General features: G+C 44.3%; 1 protein-coding gene across 9 annotated transcripts in view; it reads left to right on the forward strand.

Annotated features, from left to right (window-relative positions):
* The window catches only part of rims1a (regulating synaptic membrane exocytosis 1a), a 59833-nt gene that overhangs the window by 29440 nt on the left and 10275 nt on the right, over positions 1–20118 (forward strand). For 2 of the 9 annotated variants that reach the window (XM_076974381.1, XM_076974385.1), the window contains exons 4-25: positions 329–636; positions 1188–2062; positions 4601–4641; positions 5077–5187; positions 5636–5735; positions 5950–6073; positions 6639–6685; positions 6776–6891; positions 6996–7126; positions 7271–7442; positions 7533–7686; positions 8150–8200; positions 9555–9921; positions 10653–10748; positions 11489–11530; positions 13752–13859; positions 14114–14203; positions 14704–14781; positions 17665–17736; positions 17914–17979; positions 18970–19082; positions 19246–19355. In XM_076974381.1, the coding sequence (XP_076830496.1) occupies positions 329–636; positions 1188–2062; positions 4601–4641; positions 5077–5187; positions 5636–5735; positions 5950–6073; positions 6639–6685; positions 6776–6891; positions 6996–7126; positions 7271–7442; positions 7533–7686; positions 8150–8200; positions 9555–9921; positions 10653–10748; positions 11489–11530; positions 13752–13859; positions 14114–14203; positions 14704–14781; positions 17665–17736; positions 17914–17979; positions 18970–19082; positions 19246–19355 (3372 nt within the window). Of the gene's footprint in view, positions 1–328; positions 637–1187; positions 2063–2465; positions 2559–4600; positions 4642–5076; positions 5188–5635; positions 5736–5949; positions 6074–6638; positions 6686–6775; positions 6892–6995; positions 7127–7270; positions 7443–7532; positions 7687–8149; positions 8201–9554; positions 9922–10652; positions 10749–11488; positions 11531–13751; positions 13860–14113; positions 14204–14703; positions 14782–17664; positions 17737–17913; positions 17980–18969; positions 19083–19245; positions 19356–20118 lie in introns of those variants that run through there. The other 7 variants (XM_076974384.1, XM_076974382.1, XM_076974383.1 and 4 more) reach the window with 7 other exon arrangements.

The following is a 20118-nucleotide window of genomic DNA, read 5'->3' on the forward strand; positions in this document are numbered from 1 at the left end:
AGATTATCTCAAGGATTTTTGGATTGTAAACTTGATTTGAGTTTCCTTGATGTCTGTTTGGTACACGTTAACCTGACATTAACGGTGGGAGTTTGACAGATACAGGAGTAACGGAACATGCATCTCACAGCTGTGAATCCAAATTCAACTTATTTCTCTCTGTGCTTTATTTGCTAGAAAACCCATGAATGGTTTGTATTCAAAACTCAATTGCTTTTATCAAAGAAATCGGTGATGCTGTATATCTAAATGGGACCTGGATACAGGTGACAGGTTGAGTGGAATCTGTTCTAAGATGACATTTCTGACAGGACCGTCCTCTCTGCAGGTAATGTGGGTATGCAACCAGTGCCGTAAGCAACAGGACATCCTCACTAAATCAGGGGAATGGGTCCCAGGACAGGGCCCGAAGAAGAAGACACCGCGCCTGATGACAGCAGTGAGCGACCCAACCAGGTCTGCGCCCCCTGCTCCTGAGAAGAGAGCACGCTCCAGGTCTCAGATGGCGCTCAACTCCTCAGTCTCCGCTGCCCCTGACAGCCAACTGCCCACCTCCGTAACCCCCAGCAAAGGCCCTGCTGCCGAGCAGACAGACACGCCATCGTCCCGGTCCCGTAGCGAGCCCCCGCGAGACAGGTGCATGCTCACTCCTCTGTACAGCACGGCGTACCTGTAAATGAATGTGCTTCTTAATAGTGGCTCTGCACTGGTATTTACGTTGCACTTTTGTGGTGAATACATTATTAATCCCTTAAATACAATTTGTGGTTTCACCATATTTTCTTTTAGTTGGCAATTTTAGAAAATACAAATTTCAGTAAAAAAAGTGTTTAGACTTGTAAACATTATTATTGATTCTAAACTCCACCAGTCTTCTTCATATTTATTTATTATGGTTTTATTGTCACACATTCAGGCACATATGGATTTTAGTAACATTGCATGCAGTTCTAAATAATATACATAGTGCTAATAATGTGTTTCATAAAAGGCCAAGGTATATGTTAGATCTGACAATGTCCTAGCCTCTTACCTCACTGTTGGTATGTCAAACACTTTGATGTATATATATTTTGTAGATATTTGAAATGTTGAATACAGAATTCGAGAATACAGAATGCCATTCAGAGAGAAAATAAAATTGTTCTGGTACTATTTCTTATCTCTTGCCTTCTTTGTTTCTCCAGGAAAAAGCAGTCGTGTACCTCAGATCTGAATGACAAGGCCGGTGTGAGAGGTGAGAGGCGTCGGCCGGCCAAACTCCAGTCACAGGTTTCGGAGGAACAGCAGGCCGGGGAGGGACGCAGGGAGAGCCGGCGTCTGGTCAAGGCTCGATCGCAGGAGCGGAGTGAAGCTGAGCCCAATAGAGGGGTGGGGGAGCCTAGGCGGACGGCGGCTGAGCAGAAGCCTCGAGAAGACTCCCGGGGTGACTCTAGCGCTCCCAGCCACCCAGCCAAGCCCCAGCCTGAGGAGCCTGAGGCACGTTCCCACCCAAAGGCACCCCGGGGCAGGCAGCCTGAGGTGGGCGTGCCCGAGAGAGAGGCCACGGACACGGGCAAGGAGGCTAGGGCGGGTCGGAGATGGACAGAGGAACGGCAGGCCTCACTGGATGCCCAGCAGCAAACTTACATTGGGGAGAGGACCGTGGGAGGCACCGGTGGACAGGGAGGAGCCCCTGTGAAAGCTCCTCCCCCTAAAACGAACCACACCCCACAGCCGCCGGCCCCGGGGTTCCGGGTGGGCGTGATCATGCCCTCCGGTGCCCCCGAGCTCAGGGAGCCTCCAGAATGGGGCAGGAAGCTGCAGCCGAGCCACCTAGAACCGGGCTCGGCCGCCACGCCACGCAAGGCCAAGCGAGAGAAGGCCGAATGCATGCTGCGCAACGACTCGCTCAGCTCCGACCAATCGGAGTCTCTGCGGCCGCCTCCGCCCCGCCCCTACAAGACCAAACGTGGCAGTAACAAGCGGCAAATGTCGGTGAGCAGCTCGGAGGAGGAGGGCGGCTCCACGCCGGAGTACACCAGCTGTGAGGATGTGGAGATCGAGAGTGTCAGTGAAAGAGGTGGGCCGCACTCAGTATGTTCACTAATGCACAACATAAGGATGTTTTTAAGGGTTGTATCTACGTGAATCTTAATATACGTAAACTTGGATTGGTTACTGTGGCAGACCTGCCTGGAATAAGGAGTTGTAGTTCGTTTTTACTAATTACAGGTAATCAGAGATCACTCAGTATTAACCGTTTTATTGGTTTAGTATCTAGAATTAGACTTAAGGGGGCTTCAGAAGCATATATATAAGATGTTGTGAATCATTGATAGCTGAACTACACCAGTGAGTGGTCTAGGCCAGGGGAGTGTGTGTTCATGGTCGCATGCCGGTTGGCGGGCTAAGTGGCTGAACACAGACTTAAAAGGTCAGTGTATTAACACAAGCCGGAGATGAAATGTAAACAGTAGAGAGCGGGAGAGCGAGGAGACAGAATGAGCAGACCAGGAGCTCATTCTTATCCTGGTAGCAGGACTTCATCAGACTCCGAGCTTTCATCTACCCTGCAGGTAAGAAACCAGATAGGTCTAAACAGGATATGAACAGAGCGAGATTGCTGTTAGAAGCTCTTATTAGCTGACACACTGATATGAATTTGCTTTGTTTTACAAGGACATATTGTTTATGAACTCCATCTGCTGATCTAGTTAATATTCTGCTTTCCAATGGCTGACATTTATGTAGTGGTCTATGTTTGAGCAGTTTGCTGTGACCCATAATATATCGACTTCATCTTGATCAGGTCATCACTAGTACCAGCAAAAGTAGTATTCTTGAACATTTTCAAACACAAGGTTGGAACTAGATCCTTAAATACTGTGAACTCAACGTATTTCTCCTGTTTTCCACCTATGGGACTAGTGAACTGAATTTGCAGAGGTACATTTTACAGACGTTAGATGCATTCGGATGGATACAAACATCGGATTTCAGATGAAATGAAAGCTTTTGCCACACCACTATTTCTATGATAATGTGGTTAGTAATTGCACTATGAAAGCAGTGGTTATAAATCTTCATCTGGTGACTTCTCCAGGCAGGCGTGCCGATGAGAGGGTTTCTGGGTCATGCGAATATAACCCAAACCAGCTGTGAAAGAAGCTAATCAGATCTGATGCGCAGCTAGATCATAGCTGGCAGTTTTTTTTTCTAAACTGGCCTGTATGAAAATTTGCCATTGTATATACTACTTATAAATACACAGTCTTAATTTAGGATTAATCTTGCGGCGAATGAGTCTCGCAGAATTTTTATATTCTGCACTGTACTGGTCCCACGTTGATGATGTCATTGTTGCTGTGTATTAGTGTATGGATGCTTTGTAGACGGCCTTAACATATTTGACGGTTTGTGTGCATGTGTAGCTGTGTGTGTGTGTGTGTGTGTATGCTTTTATTTAGAAAAAAAAAACTTTTATGGGGCAACACTTTTTGAAAGCAAACTGGGTTACACCGAGCAGGCTTAGGGAGGGGAGATGCCTTCTCTGTAGATGTGAGTTCTCTGACACAGTTGTAAGTAAGACACAGAGGTTGTGCATCTCTGCATGGTTCTTCCTCCCCTGCCCTGGTATCACACATCAGCTGGAGCGCTCGACCCGGTCGTCATGTAAGTGGACTTATGTAGTCTTGGCCAGAGATCGTAGGGGATGAGGGCTGTGATTGGCTGGTTAAGCCCCCGTCAAAAAGCCAGACTCATGTGCAGCCCGGATTCCTTTTTTAGCTCTCTGTGAGACTATGTCAGCAGCAAACTGTTTATTGGTGTTGAGGAGCTTAAGAAAATATGAAGGACATGTGGACAGATGTGCAGGCTACCTAAGCTTGTAGCATTAGAAGTTGTTGAGTGCGTTGAGTGCGTCATTGATATACTGTATCTTTATTTTAGGACTGTTGTCTTTGACATACTTTCTGAATAAGTTTGAAAATTGTTTCAATTATTTAAAATTATTATTATTCATTTTTGCCTCATCCGTGTAATTGGTAAGTGAGGGTTCCAATCCTTCATCTCCCCCCTCTGTCACCTCTGACACCACACACACACACACACACACACACACACACACACACACACACACACACACACACACACACACACACACACACACACACACACACACACACACAGATCCTCCATAAAACATGCCCCAAGTAAATATAAGGGCAACGTCATGGAAAGCCCTGACACCCTGTGTGTGTGTGCGTGTGCATGCTATTGCATATCATTAAGCTTCCTTTGTCAAGAGACTAAGTGAAGCTCTTAGGAGCTGTGCAAACACAAGTTCAGCAGCACAGAAGCCCCATTAATCCCCATTCTCAGCCCGTCCATGTCCTACGGTGCCACCAGACCGGGCTTCAGGGTGACAGCTTGGCACAGGGTGCCCATCCAGAGCCCAAATGTTCATTAAGCGGAGTGCTGCGAGTGTAAAGAGCAGGTCCATGGGAATGTTCCAGCTAGCATAAAGTGTGTGTGTGTGTGTGTGTGTGTGTGTGTGTGTGTGTGTGTGTGTGGCAGGCCTCATTCAGGCTGACCCACTCTCTCTCTGTCTGTGTTCCAGGAGACTGGGAGTGCTATCCTCTGGATCCCACTGCATGGCATGTAAGTGATTCTCATGGGGCTCATGGGTCATTTGGTGTGGATGTAATGTACAAAATGTACATACATGTTATTCCGGTCAGCATGAGACGTCGGTGTAAATATAGTGATTCATGAATTTTCCTTTTATGATGGATGCATACGTAGTTTTTCTTATGGAAAAGCTACATTTGTGTGCACATTTGTTACTGGTGTATTCTCCCCTGTGTGTGAAAGACTCCCTTATGGAACTTGTTCAGAGGGCAGTAAAGCTTTTATTTGTGTGTGTGTGTGTGTGTGTGTGTGTGTGTGTGTGTGTGTGTGTGTGAGAGAGAGAGAGAGAGAGACAGAGAGAGAGAGAGACAGAGAGACAGAGAGAGAGAAAGTGAAGGTGAGGGTTTGATGTAATAAGAGTGCTCCCTCTCTGATGGAATTAAATCACTGCCTTGTTCTTTCCAGCATCCGGTTACATGGCAGCCCTCCAAGGAAGGTGATCATTTAATCGGTCGCATCACACTGAGCAAGCGCACGGCCATGGCTAAAGAGGCCGGAGCACTGCTGGGGCTAAAGGTTAGCACACATGCACAGCTCCACCACACACACACACACACACACACGCACACACACACGCAGTGCTCTCTCACAAACAGCACTCTCTTTCACTAAGATGTGAATGAGTGTCTGTGAATGGACTGATGTATGTCTCATCTGCAGCTGGTGGGAGATGGATTGGAACTTGATTAGTGTAGTGTGATGAAACAGGTAAAAGCAACACAGGCTTCCTAATATATACCTCTAGTACGGGGGTGAGGGCAAGCGAGAACGTCTCAGATTGTGCTTTGGATGAAATAAAGCCACTGCTCTGTTTTTTGTTTCTTTTTTTATGCTGATTGTGTCGTGCTGTGTCGTGTCGTGCTGTCGTGTGGTGTTGTGTCACATGTCGTGTCACGTCGTGTTATGCCGTGCCGTGCCGTGCTGTGTCGTGTTGGGTTGTGTGTTGTGCTGTCTGTATGTGTAGGTGGTCGGGGGTAAGATCACAGAAACAGGAAGACTCGGGGCCTTTATCACCAAAGTTAAGAAGGGCAGCCTGGCCGACGTGGTGGGACACCTACGGGCAGGTGAGCTCAGTCCCGCTTTCATCACCTTCATCTTTCAGGGCGTGAGTATTGTACACCGCTGCCTGTGTGACACGAGTGCATAACTGAATAAGCAGCCATTAAACATACTGCATCAGGAGCAGCGAGACGCCCATCTGGTTTATATCTTGTGCTGAAGAGCTGAGCTCGGTAGCGTTTTTCACATCCTTTCCCGCATCCTGGTTTTTCTGTGTAGGAGATGAGGTGCTACAGTGGAATGGTAAATCATTACCGGGTTTAACCAAGAAGGAAGTTTACAACATCATTTTGGATTCCCAAACAGAACCACAAGTCGAATTAGTAGTTTCACGGCCAATTGGGTAAGCCTTCCATTACCGCTACTAATGAAATCTGGTCATTATAGCAACAGCTAGTGTTATTTCAATAGCAAATTACCTGCACAAATTTTGATGCACAGACTTTGACTTTGAATGGACTGTTTAAGAAGAAGTCAGTACTTTAGGTTGAAGTACTGACTCAGTCGGACCTTCTTCAGTCTTGTGGAGCTGTGCTGTGATTTATGGTTCTATTGTGTTTAGTTTTCACTGGTAGCCATTATAATCTTCCTTGCAATGTCCTCCTTCCTCTTTAAAAAGATGTATTCATTGATTTCTCTTCCAAACACTTGCAAAGGGTTTATAAATCTTACCAGTAAGTAAAACAAACTCCATGAGATGATTCTCCTCCCCCACATCTTGTGTGTCTCTGTCCATTTCCCCACAGGAAGCACAGGTCTGAGGGAGTTCTGCACACACTTCCCAAACTCTCCTTGTGTTTAATTGCTGACGCTATAATATTTAATTGAGATCCTACTGTGTCTCAGTTCTGTGGCTGTGTGTGTGTGTGTGTGTGTGTGTGTGTGTGTGATAAAACTTTCTTTTCCAGTGATATACCAAGAATACCAGAAACATCACATCCCCCATTAGAATCTAGTAAGTACACTTAAACACTGCGATTACTCCTCTTTGCCTCTCATGTCGACACGTTTTAATGGTGCCCTCGTTGATCCTGTCACTCTGCAGCCGGTTCAAGTTCCTTCGAGTCCCAGAAGATGGAGCGGCCATCTATATCTATCCTGTCCCCCTCGAGCCCCAGCGGTCTGAGGGACGCACCTCAGCTTCTGCCTGGACAGCTCTCGGTGGGACACACCCCTCAGCCCGACTGGGCCCGTCACCCTGTCCTCCGTGGGCTTTTGTCCTGCTCTGCGGCTGTTCGTGAAAGCCATGCTTTTGTTTCTTGCAGGTGAAAATGTGGTACGACAAGGTGGGCCATGAGCTGATAGTGAATGTCCTGCAGGCCAAAGACCTCCCCTGCAGAGCGGATGGACGTCCCAGAAACCCTTACGTGAAAATGTACTTCCTTCCAGACAGAAGGTGTGCAGACTTTAAGACCTCACGCTGACCTACCAACTGAGACTGCAGTGGGCCCTGTTTGATCCACTGTGCATGGTCTCCTCTTTGGTCATTGTTAAATCTTGCGTATGTGACCACACGTGTGCATTTGTCACAACTTGTCAGTGATAAGAGCAAGCGGAGAACGAAGACGGTGAAGAAGAGCTTGGAGCCCAAGTGGAACCAGACGTTTGTGTACTCACACGTGCACCGGCGGGACTTCCGCGAACACATGCTGGAAATGACCGTATGGGACCAGCCCAGAGTGCAGGACGAGGAGAGCGGCTTCCTCGGAGAGGCACGCAGGACACGGGACATGCCTCCTTTATTTATGTTCTCACTTCTCCCCCTCCCCGTCAACGTCTCTTCCTCTTTCGCTCCACTGTAGATCCTGATCGAGCTGGAGACCGCTCTGCTGGATGATAAGCCTCACTGGTACAAGCTGCAGACTCATGACCTTTCCTCCATTCCGCTGCCCCACCCCTCGCCATACCTGCCTCGTAGACACATCCACACCGACACACCCACCAAGAAGCTACAGCGTGAGTGGAGGGGGAGGAGCCTATCAGTGTCATATTTAAATGTGGGAAAACAGCGGCTGGAACGGAGGGAAAGAAAGCAATTCACACTCATTTCAGTGTTTTGCTTGCATTAAGTCTACACAGTCTACGGCAAAAAATACTATATTTAAAGGGAATGTGATTAGACAAAAGACTATAATAGATGAAGGTGTTAGAGTTCAGTCAACATCAATGCTTTCTGATCATTTGAGCTGAATTTGTGCTTTCATTAATCTCCTTTGAGTTACTTTTATGAATGCGTGAGTGAGTGTGACTGGTTATTTTGTAATATACAGTATATGCATTCATTCATGTGGTCTTTCATCTGAGGATCCTTTATGTGCATGTGTGGATATATGTCTGACTTTTGCCTGTCTGTCTCATCTGTAAATCACACTGTACGTCCGCGTGTCTGTTTTGTCGTTACACGTGTGCGTCTGCGCAGGCTCTCAGCGTATCACGGAAACTGAGTATGATGGTATTGGCGTGACTGCAGGTGGGTGGTGCTATGGTACCACTAACCCTACACTAATACTGTGGTTTACACTACGAGGGAAGCGAGAAGCCAACAGCAGGCCCTCCGCTCCTTCCGAGAGCCCCTGCTGTTGTCCTGGAGACAGTGCCCTGATGTCGACTCGTGCGTCTTATCTAGCGTGCGCCGCGCTGTCCCCACATGCTATGTCGGGGTATAGAAGGAGAGCATTAACTGTGAATATACACGGCGAAATCCTCGGCGCTAAGACCATGTGGTCACAAACGAACAGCGTGAAGGTTCGTTCAGCTCGGGGGGGTTTTGCCGTGTGGAGATTAAGAGTCTCTGTAGATCGTGTTCTGTCTCCAGTGCTTCTCTCTGTAGTGAGGTGGAGAAAACATCAACCACATTACACAGCACAGGTGGTGCATGACAATACCCCAGACAACCAAACTAGAGTGTGTGAACGAAGGATGTGTGAACGAGGGATGTGTGAACCAGGGACGTGTGAACGAGGGACGTATGAACATGGGACATGTGAACGAGGGACGTGTGAACGCGGGACGTGTGAACGTGAAAGAGGGACGTGTGAAAGAGGGACGTTTAAACGTGGGATGTGTGAACGAGGGACGTGTGAACGAGGGATGAGTCAACGCGGGATGAGTGAACGAGGGATGTGTGAACGAGGAATGTGTACTCTCCTCAGTAACATGTCCCCTTTTCTCCGTGCATGGTGGGAATGGTAGCTAGGTGTCCTGATTTAGAATGTGTTTACCCTTGATACCTTGCTTTCATTCTCCAAAGGCAGCACATCTTTAAGACTGTGAGTCCTATTGCTAGCCTGCACCTAGACCCACAGTGCTCTGCGTAAGCACATTAAACTGATTCAGTCTATGGCCGAGAGTATGAATCCAAGTCTCCGCATGATTCTCCTCTGGCTAAGCCTCTATAGTCAATAAATAAAGGTACTAATTAGGAAACCTTTCCAAATGTAAAGTGCATTTTTATTCTTGGTTCTTCAGCCAAGAATCCAGACTCCCAGTAGCTGGCTAATATTAACTGTTCTATACAAAACTGCAAGCAAACCTGTTTTCTGGGGGTTAGGGTAAATGTAGTAATGAGAGGGGCACTTTCATTTCATCCCCTTTAATACATTTGATATCACAGTTAGTAGATGTGAGTGCTGTTTTGGAATAGCAGACATGTAACTGAAACAGGTATCCTGTAGCTTACGTTTGTTTTTCATTTTAATTTTAGTTTATTTGTTGCATGTGTGTCTGGATTTCATCTCACTGTAATTGAATTCTTTGTTTTTTTTTAGAAGTATTTGAAATTCTAACTTTTATACTATTGTTTCTTTCTGTCTGTGTGTTTATAGCTGTGGAGAATCGACCAAGGGAGAGAGAGAGAGATAGAGAGAGAGATAGGGAGAGAGAGAGAGATAGAGAGAGAGATAGAGAGAGACACAGGGAGGGAGAGAGAGATAGGGAGAGAGAGAGGGATAGGGAGAGAGACAGAGAGAGAGATAGGGATAGAGAGAGAGATAGGGATAGAGACAGAGAGAGGGAGAGAGAGAGAGATAGGGAGAGGGATAGAGACAGGGAGAGGGAAAGAGAGAGAGAGCGCACCACATTAGAGGTTCCTGAGCAGCAGAGGGCCACCCATCAGCGCTCTCGGTCAGTGTCCCCTCACAGGGAGGAGGGGAGCAGGGCTCGCTCACGCCCCCCCAACATCCCCATGCAGAGGTGAGCCAGCACCTTCTCAAACCTACACTGGAAAGACCATATGTGTGTTAAAAACAAAGCGTAACACTTTACAGTAAGGGTTTACTTACTAATGTGAAGTAATGCATTAGGTAACATGAACAACACATGAAGTAACACATTAACAATAATTAACTAACGTTAAGTAAACATGTAACAGTTGCGGCTCCTGTTTTGGCTCTTTGTTGCTCGCACCTTAAAAGAATATATTACATTGTACTGATTTACCTACAGTGTACAGTAATGGGTAACTTGGAAATATCCAGAATCTATCAGCATATGAACTGAGGTGTGTCCATACTGTTTTTAGCTCTTTAGTCCCTTTTGCTCCAAACTAAAACACTAAAGATCTAAAAAGGTGCGAGTAACAAAGAGTAACAAACTTCATGTGTTGTTCATGTTAACTAATGCATTACTTCACGTTAGTAAGTAAACACTTAATGTAGTGTTACCAAACAAAACATCTCATTTATACAGTAACTAGTCACATACAATGATATACAATAAGTAATCAGTATTCTCTCTCTGTCCCCATCTCTCTCTGTCTCTATCTCCCTCTCTTTCTTTCTCTGTCTCTATCTCCCTCTCTCTGTCTCTTTCACCTCTCTGTCTTTCTGTTGGTCTCTATCTCCCTCTCTCTGTCTCTTTCACCTCTCTATCTCCCTCTCTCTGTCTCTATCTCCCTCTCTCCCTCTCTGTCTCTGTCTCTCCAGGAGTTTAGACGAGGTGCAGCATGTTCGTAAGTCCCGTTCCCCAACGCGCTACCATGAGCGTGGCCGTGCTCAGGAGAGAGAGTATATGGATGACAGGTACGCCAGTGCGTGTGCTTACATTGTGACAGATACAGAAGCGTTTTGTCTTAGTGCTTCCAGGGGCTTTATAATACATCATTTGTACTTAACTGGGATGGTGAAGAGGTTTTTCAGACACACTGACTCCCTGTGCTTATAGAAATAAACAATTGATTCACTGAATTTATGCATTATAATGTTTTTATACATTAATGCAATCTTTTCCAAAAAGGTAAAACCAGAAGTGCCCTTTTCTATTCAAGGTGTGACATTATGAAAGTTGGTCTGTGGCATATGGTATAGAACACTCACAGATATAAGTATATCTCTGAAAGGGCGTTCCAAGCAAAATTCATGATTTGTGATTCCTTTCTTTGAAGTAAATTTGAATAAATATATCTAATATTTCCTCTCTTTTTACCAAAGAATATTTCCTTTCTTATTTCAAAGCCACCAGATCGCACAACTGTTAATGTACTGACCATTCATGTTTTTCCACAGGAATGTTGACAAAATTTCCCCAAACCTTTTTTAATGGTTGGATATCATGTAGTAAGCTTGGCATTTTGAATGGATTGCTCCTTTAAACGTCAATATTAAACTGGTTCTAAACATACGATTATGCTTTACTCCAGGTCCTCTTATACCCACGCTCTTTATTTGTGTTTGCTTGTTTATTATTTAGTTTGCTGTTTGTTTACTCCTTCATCTTTCACCCATCTCCATGGTAATTGCAATGAGTTCATCTTAATACACAGATCAATGCGAGGCAGGAGTCCAGAGTGCCTGAACACCAAAAGGTAAAACTCTGGGCCAAGATTAGTTCTTCCCCTGGGAGTTACACTCAATATGATTATCTCTGTAACTTATACAGTCATCATTATTATTATCATTATGTCAGCTGTGACTGTGAGTAGTTTATCATCATATGATCTACAGTGGTTGTGGTTTGTCTGACCCTTGAAATATCTTTAGCATGAGGACATTTCAAGACCTTGTGTGTCGTACATACTACCACGTTCTGTCTATATGCTGGGTATTGTGCAGAAATGTTCCTGTTTGAGCTCTATACAATGGGTATGATATCATTTAATACACTGACAAGATTCATTAGCAGTGGAACTTTCCACTCCACAATGGCACTTTGCCCAAAGACAACGCCAGCAGTCGCCCCAAGGTAACACTTTAGTTTACTGCAAAATAGCCATCCCACTTTAATGTTATAATTTTGATACATTTATTTGAATCACTGTCAGTCTGGGAGCTCATTAAGGCAAACTGGCTAACAGGAGCTGGTTTTTAAGTATTGCTTGACCCTTTCGGCTGCATTTTAGCTTAGATTTGCTGTTGTGATCATTTGTTTTACTGCGTCCATGCCCTGCATGCATGCACGTTGTTCTAACTTCTGCTAAGTATAGCAGAACACTTCTACCTAAGATGGCCATCTTAGTCAGTGGCATTCATAAAGACATCTACAGCAACCTTTATTGAACGGGAGACAATTGCCGTTCCCTTAATGTACTGAGATGGTAACCATGTCCAGGGGGGCAGGCACAGTAAACAGGAACACAATCTGCTGGGCCCAAAGCCAAATATCAGTCCTCCTGTCCAGCCAAGCCAGATAGGCACAGAGCAAAATCATGATCCAGAAGGCAGAACAGAACCATAACCGGCAAAGCTAGATAGAAGTACGCTGTATGCAGAATGACACCATGACAATATTTGACACCTAGGAGAGTGTAGCAGGTTAATGCAGGGAGATTGACAGGTGATGATAATCAATCATCAGGGGATGCAGATCTGGTAAGAACGAGATGGTTGGATGGGACATTGGCAGGTGGATTCTGGGTAGTGTAGTCCCTGTTAGGCAGCGTGACAATCAGCGTAACAACTAATGGCAAACTATTTTACTATCTCAGCTGTTTTGCTCAGCTATTTTATGGAGGTTTGCTGGATGTAGTAATGTGCCACCGCCATTTTTAAATAACCCGTGGCAGCTCAGAAAGTACGAGGGAGCTGCAGTTCTGGGCACTTAAGTGAGATTCAGTCCCTTTCTGTGTCACGTTTTATGCTTCACGACTGGATTGCGTATGTGTGCCGTGCTGTTTTGATGCTCCAGTTACGTCCTTCAAGCCAGTAAACAAGTGCGACACACAGCAAGTGAAATACTGATATTCAATCCACTGACTACTAATTATGGAAGATATTTACAGGTCACCACCGTGTTTATCACTTACTATATTTCAAGCTGTAGTTTTGGCTTTGATGATTCAGATAATGAAAACAGCAAAAAATAGAAAAAAAGGTTAAAAAATGTCAAAATGTAGATATATTTTTTTAAGTCTTGTGGTGCCCATGCATACAGAGGTGTCCTTCCAACCTGATTCTGACTCTTTTTCCAGTTTTTTTGGTGTATGCTTACACTGGCACTGTGCAGTTAAGTGCTATATCTCTATCACAGTGCAGTTAAGTGCTTTACCTTTATCACTGATCACAGTACAGTTAAGTGCTGTACCTCTATCACAGTGCAGTTAAGTGCTTTACCTTTATCACTGATCACAGTGCAGTTAAGTGCTATACCTTTATCACAGTGCAGTTAAGTGCTGTACCTTTATCACAGTGCAGTTAAGTGCTTTACCTTTATCACAGTGCAGTTAAGTGCTTTACCTTTATCACTGATCACAGTGCAGTTAAGTGCTGTACCTTTATCACAGTGCAGTTAAGTGCTTTACCTTTATCACTGATCACAGTACAGTTAAGTGCTGTACCTCTATCACAGTGCAGTTAAGTGCTTTACCTTTATCACTGATCACAGTACAGTTAAGTGCTGTACCTCTATCACAGTGCAGTTAAGTGCTGTACCTTTATCACAGTGCCCTCTCTCTACTCTCCATCTCGCACTTGGGAAGCTGAGAAAAGGATTCTTTTATTTGCATCATTACTTAACTCGAGTTTTGCGTCACCAGAATTTATGTTGTTTGTGCGTGTTTGCATGTCTGCTTGTCATATTGTGTCTTTTAGTTGGACTGTTCCTGCATGCCATAAGACTCAGCTCAGGCCAGTGGTGTTCTCTACCACACATCATCTACTCGGATTCACTCATCAACTCCCCACTGGTGAACCTCATGGGTAAGAGATAGACCATCCCTACAGCTCATCCAAACTGGACGCAAATACCAACCCATTTGCCAGTAAAACTGTCAATGATCACCCGGTGGTTCCGTTGTAAGCAGGCTTCATTGCACGCCTTCGAGTCACTTTGCCATGATGAGATAATCTCGTCCTTCTTTTGTATTCAAATGATTTGCTTGTTCTTTTTCATCTGTTTGTCTTTTTTTGCCCTGCTCCCCTTCTCTCCATTGGATGGCATGTTGTGACCCTAGTGAGCTGCAACCCCCACTTAACAGGGTTAGAAGTGCTAGTACCAACTGTCTGATGCCAGGTTCAAATTCCAATTCACCCGATCGAGAAAGGTACTCGCAAGCCCTTTTGTCGCTTAGCTGTGCTGCCGTGTGTACTGATGCCTTCTGTTCTTCGCAGCTGTCTGGAAGGCATTGGTCATCTTTACCTGTTTAACCTAACAGCTTTATAGCACGCGTACTTACTTTGTAGGTGTGGTGTTAAAAATATATATTCATTGTATTGTACTGTAGATGATAATGATCATTATGTATTTTCCTGTCACATCCACTGGAACTTGTGCATGTGGTTAATGGATGCTGGTTTGCTGTGTCCTTTCAGCCACAATAGTTTGCTCATTTCTGGACACTCTAATGGGCACACTGTCTGCTATGTGGTAGAGTTAGAGGCTGTGTTGTGCTGTGTTACCATGTGCTGAGTTTGGTTGGATCAGAGAAGACTAATCCCTGACTCTGTCAAATGAACAGAGTGCTTGCCTTTGTCCTGACTCGCCATGTCTCTTTCACATTCCCACCTCAACCGTATGGGCTGTGTTGGACACACTCTGCCCTAGGAGCACCCAGTCTCTCCCACGCCCCAGACCCACCAGCCCCAGGATCCTAATCCAACATGCCTCCCCTGAGGATGACAGGTACCAGCCCTGTGCCCATCCCCCCACCCCCACCCCGCTCTCCCGATGCTACCGCTAACTCCTAGCCTAGCCTTCTCCCCTCCTGTCCACGCTGGCTCCACTGGAGACCGACTCCGTGTGTCTTCTAGCCAATCCTGTGCTTTAATCTTTAATGTTCGTGTTCTAGCTTTCCTTGGTGTAACCTGTGGCTTGTTTTTTTTTATTTCCTCTGACCCCTCCACCCCCAGCTGGCTTTGTTGTGAGTGCTACGGAGTATTAGTGTGAAGTGTTTCACAGGAATTATACCTCTTAGCCTTTTTAGCCTCTCACAACCCAACTCCCCCCCATTCCTCACCCCCCCCTCCCCCTGCAAAAAATGTACTTGTGGTTTTTGTTGTAGATCTCTTAGAACTTTTGTCTGCATTGCAATGGTCTTTGCTTTTTTCCTATATTTTCTGTGGAGTTTATGTTGTAGTCCAGTGCCTTCTCTTATGTAGATTTTACCCCAAATGTCTGTAATCCCACAGGTCAGAACACTGTAAATTTGCTGGACAATGACGTAATACCTCACAAGCTGCCTTGATTCTTCCAGCTGCATTTTCTTTATCTGTGATGGTGATACGTTTGTGTTTTGATTATATTTGCTACATTGCCACCATTGAAGTAGTGCCATGATGTTGTTTACACTTTAAAGTACATTAACTGACCTCAGAATTAGAATTTATTTATTGGATATGACTCACACTACCTACATCTAATCCTGTTCCTACAGTAGGCTTTGCAAGCTTAACTAATGTATTACAAGAATAGTATTGATGCAGTTAACAACAGCTCAGCCTGTCCAATGATGTAACCTGTATAAAGTGACGTTGCTGCTCACTCTGTATATAGTGATGTGGAAAACATAGTACACACTCTGCATTCTATGGTTTTAAGTATCAGGACATTACTGAAAAAAACTTCTGGTCATAGTATGAGGTAAATACAACCTCAGATAAACACAAAAATTCCAGCTTGGCATTAACTATCATGAAGCCATGGGTGCAAACTGAAGTACCCTCCATGTATCAAAAGCTTGTTGAATCACCTTTAGCAGTCGGATCTTGAAGTAGTCAGTTTCTGTGTGACCCTCTCGTGATTTTGAAGAAATATTGGCCCTCTCTTTACAGCGTCGCTTGGGTTAATTGACGTGTGTGGGCATTTGTTTAGGCACAGCTGTGTTGAGGTCCTGCTGTAGCATCTCAATTAGGTTGAGATCTGGACTTTGACTGGGCCATTAGCACCTTCATTTTGTTCTTTTTAAGCCATTTTGTTGAGCCATTGTTGCTGGTGTGCATAACCCTATTTCAGTGAAGCTTTAGGTGTTGGACAGATGGCCTTACAGACAGATGGCCTTTACTGTAGAACACTTTGGTGTACAGAGGAGTTCATTGGTGCCCAGTTCCTGAGGTTACAGAACAAGCCCAAATCACCTTTTCACCACCATACACGACAGCTGCCGTTTGTGTAGATATGCTTCACCAAACATGGCACTGTGAGCTATGGGCAAGCATCCCCACTTCGGTCTCGTTTGTCCCAAGGACATAGTTCCCAAAGGTCTTATGGTTTGTTCAGAAACAACTTGGCACACTTAAGCCCTGCTACCATCTCCAGCCTGATTGGCAGCATCAGCTGCCTCTCTAAGATCATTGCTGATGTCTTTTGGCAAGGCCTCCTTGGCATTGTGTTAAAATACACCTGAACACCCCAGACTAGCAAACTGCCAAACCTTCCACTTTTACTGAGATAGTCACACTTGCTGATGATCAACTAATCAAGGGCATTTAGACTAGCAGCACCAGACTGTTACTTACAGTCTTGATTCCCATGGAAGCAGGAAGGGGGGTCTTAATGCCTAATTAATGTTTCACACACTGCTTCTGCGTTTTGGTCTAGTTTTTGTTATATAAATGATGACACCGTGTAATCTGTCATGTGGTGATGTTCATCTGAGGTTGGATTTATTTACTTTTAAAGACCTGCTAAGAAACATGTGATTTTATTATTATTATTATTATTATTATTATTATTATTATTATGTCCTGATACATAAAACTGTCAAATTAAAAAAGTTAAAAGTATGTATATTGGTTTTTACATCTCTCTATATACTGAGCAACAATATTAGAGTTTTGATGAACAAAATGCAGCCCTTCTTTTACAGAAGTGGTCACTTCATAAGTGATCCGTTACACATGATTCATAAGTGATCTGTTACACATGATTCATAAGTGATCCGTTACACATGATTCAAAAGTGATCTGTTACACATGCTTCATAAGTGATCTGTTACACATGATTCAAAAGTGATCTGTTACACATGCTTCATAAGTGATCTGTTACACATGCTTCATAAGTGATTCGTTACACATGATTTAAAAGTGATCTGTTACACATGCTTCATAAGCGATCTGTTACACATGCTTCAAAAGTGATCTGTTACACATGCTTCATAAGCGATCTGTTACACATGCTTCAAAAGTGATCTGTTACACATACTTCATAAGTGATCTGTTACACATGATTCATAAGTGATCTGTTACACATGCCTCATAAGTGATCTGTTACACATACTTCATAAGTGATCTGTTACACATACTTTATAAGTGATCTGTTACACATGATTCATAAGTGATCTGTTACACATGTTTTACAGTAGAGACATACCTGCTGTATGCACATCTCTAGGAAACAATTATCACTGTCTAGTGGTCATCATTCATATTTCATTGTGTGCTGTGTTTGTTCTGGTGAAGCGTAACTTAACCCAGAAGTCTTGTTGTAACTTGTCTTCCATCCATGCTGTAACCATGTGTCTGGGTCTGTGTCTTTGTCCTTGTGTCTGACCCGATCACACGCTGTCAGCTGGATTTTGGAGCCTATATTTCCAACTCAGGAGACAGTTAACCACCTCAGTGCAAGGCCAAGGGCACAGAGGTATACTGTGCACACAGAGCCTATTTTAAAAGAGGATGTGTGGATAATTTATATATAATCATCACTTCCATCCCATTGAATTCACACAGAGCATGACAAATATAATTCATGTGATTTCCGTGCCCACTTTCCACTCTCCACATGTTCATTTCTGTTTTAATCATGTACATGTTATAGGCAGTCGAGAACTCTGGACACGCATAGCTGTCAGAAACCTGGCAGGAAAAAATCTGACAGTGAGCGGTAAGAAGCCATATAGCGCCATACCACATCACCATTCATTTACCATACTATGTACATATTATTCTGTAAATGTGACATATGACACTGCTGTATTTACACTGTGTCTGTGTGCAACTTTGATTACGTTTATGTGCATTGTTGACAACAGTGCATAGTAACTTTGCCTCAAAAACAACTAAAATAACTAGCATCTGTGCATGTGTTTTAATTTATCCAGTTTGGCACATGTTGGATTGTTGTGTTGTTGAATTCCCGAGGGAAAACAATATGCATCGGAAGGTTTTACCCACAGTCACATCCATTTCTGCTCTCCCTTGTCCACACTGTATGCGTACTGCAGTCTAGACCTTCATCAGCCTCTCTCCTCTCCTCTGATGTGTCTTTTTGTTGTTTTTTCTGTTTATTTTGTTTTTCTATCAGTCTTCAGAATACAACATACTTCTATTCTGAGGGGCTCAAAACTAAAAAAAGGGGTTACCCCTGCCTCCAGTGGCTAAGGAGGGTCTGACCCCAACCCAGCTAACTCCCCATCCCTAAAATGTACCTCCATGCATACAAAATCTTCCTTGTTGTAAACTCTCGTTGCGCGGTTGCCTTATTTTAAGATGTATTGTTGCTATTTCTACATAAAAATGACATTTGTTTCACACAGACATGGATTTGTTTTGTATTAATTGGCTTTTCTCTCTCCTTCCTCCTATGTGTTCTATATTTATGTATCTAACACCTCTCCCTCCTTTTGTGGTTTGGATTCTCCTTTTCTTTCACTGATAATATAACTGAACTCAGTCACTATATCATGAAGCAAGAAGACAATGACTGGTGTAGTCCCGCCGTGAGAATATGTACTGTAATGAAGCATCCTGTTCTGTGAATGGTGGTGGTTTAGGCCTTATGGCCTAAATTCTCCATTATGTGTTATCAGTTGCGTGTGTAACTGATTTTGCTTTTACTCTTGCTTTGTCGTGTCTGTTGTGTTTTCGTTACCAGGGCCAGCTCACATGGCAGCATTGCGTTTGTGTCATCGACGGCGAGTCTCTCGTCATCGCGGATGGGCCGACAGTTGCCCCAAGTGCCCGCTAAAAGCAGCAGCGTAGAACAAGGTGGGCCATAGCAGTGGCGTCCACGTGGAAAAGCAGATTTAAAACGACGTGTAAACCAATGTTTCTGCGATGATGTTAGCGATGTTAGAATGTGTGTTATTTTAATGTGTGTATACATTATGTATATGGTTTACAATATGGAAGGTGTGTTTATATTGGACAGCCCTTGCCTCAGAGGAGCGGACACGGCAGATGAAGGTACATTCCTACAGGACTCCGGCACCCTCCGGTACCAGCCAGGACCTGGAGAGGGCGCTCAAGAGCAAACGAGAGGTAAGCTCTCCTGCCTCCAGAGTTGCCAGGTTCGCGGTTTTCACGGCAAATTTGGATTGTTTGAAAATCCAGCCGTGGGTAAAAATTCTGGGGTCGCGGGGTGCGGTTTTTTGGAGAAGCCTCTCGCTGCAGCCTGCAGGAAGGCGGAGTTGGACATCCAACCCCGCCCACATCCAACTCCACCCTCTTCTCAAGTCCGAAGCCACGCCCATGTTACGTTCGAAACTCGGACTGTTTTTGCTCCCAGTAAACAGAACTTCCAGAACTTCCAGATTTTAATTAGTTTAACAGATGCCAAGAAAAACACTCACATGTTATTGACCAAAATGTATGTTTTTCTTTATTATCCCACATGAATAATTTAAGTCTTAGTACAATCTTTTTAGATTTTTCTTGAATAGTTTAATTGTCAGTTCTGAATATGTACAGGACATACAAATGATTTAAATTACATTACTCTCTTACCCAAAGGTACAGCAATAAAATAAATATTAATGTAGCAGCAGTGGTTACAACTTTACTAAAACAAGGCACAGGGAAAGGCACATGATAAGACACTGAGCCATCGTCAGTGTCCCTGGGGTGCATGGTGGCAACATCATAATGTGCTTAGCCATTAGTCAGAATAGTGTTCATCGTGCCACTCTTGGTCTCTACAACACTGCCATATCACTAGAGTTGCTCCGGTGTGTCGCCATTTGCGAAAGTGGGCTGGGCTGCTTGAGTACACTAAACACCAACATTACTATTACACCCAGTGCTT

This window comes from Brachyhypopomus gauderio, chromosome 15 (assembly GCF_052324685.1).
Source record: "Brachyhypopomus gauderio isolate BG-103 chromosome 15, BGAUD_0.2, whole genome shotgun sequence".
In the NCBI taxonomy this organism is placed as follows: domain Eukaryota; kingdom Metazoa; phylum Chordata; class Actinopteri; order Gymnotiformes; family Hypopomidae; genus Brachyhypopomus; species Brachyhypopomus gauderio.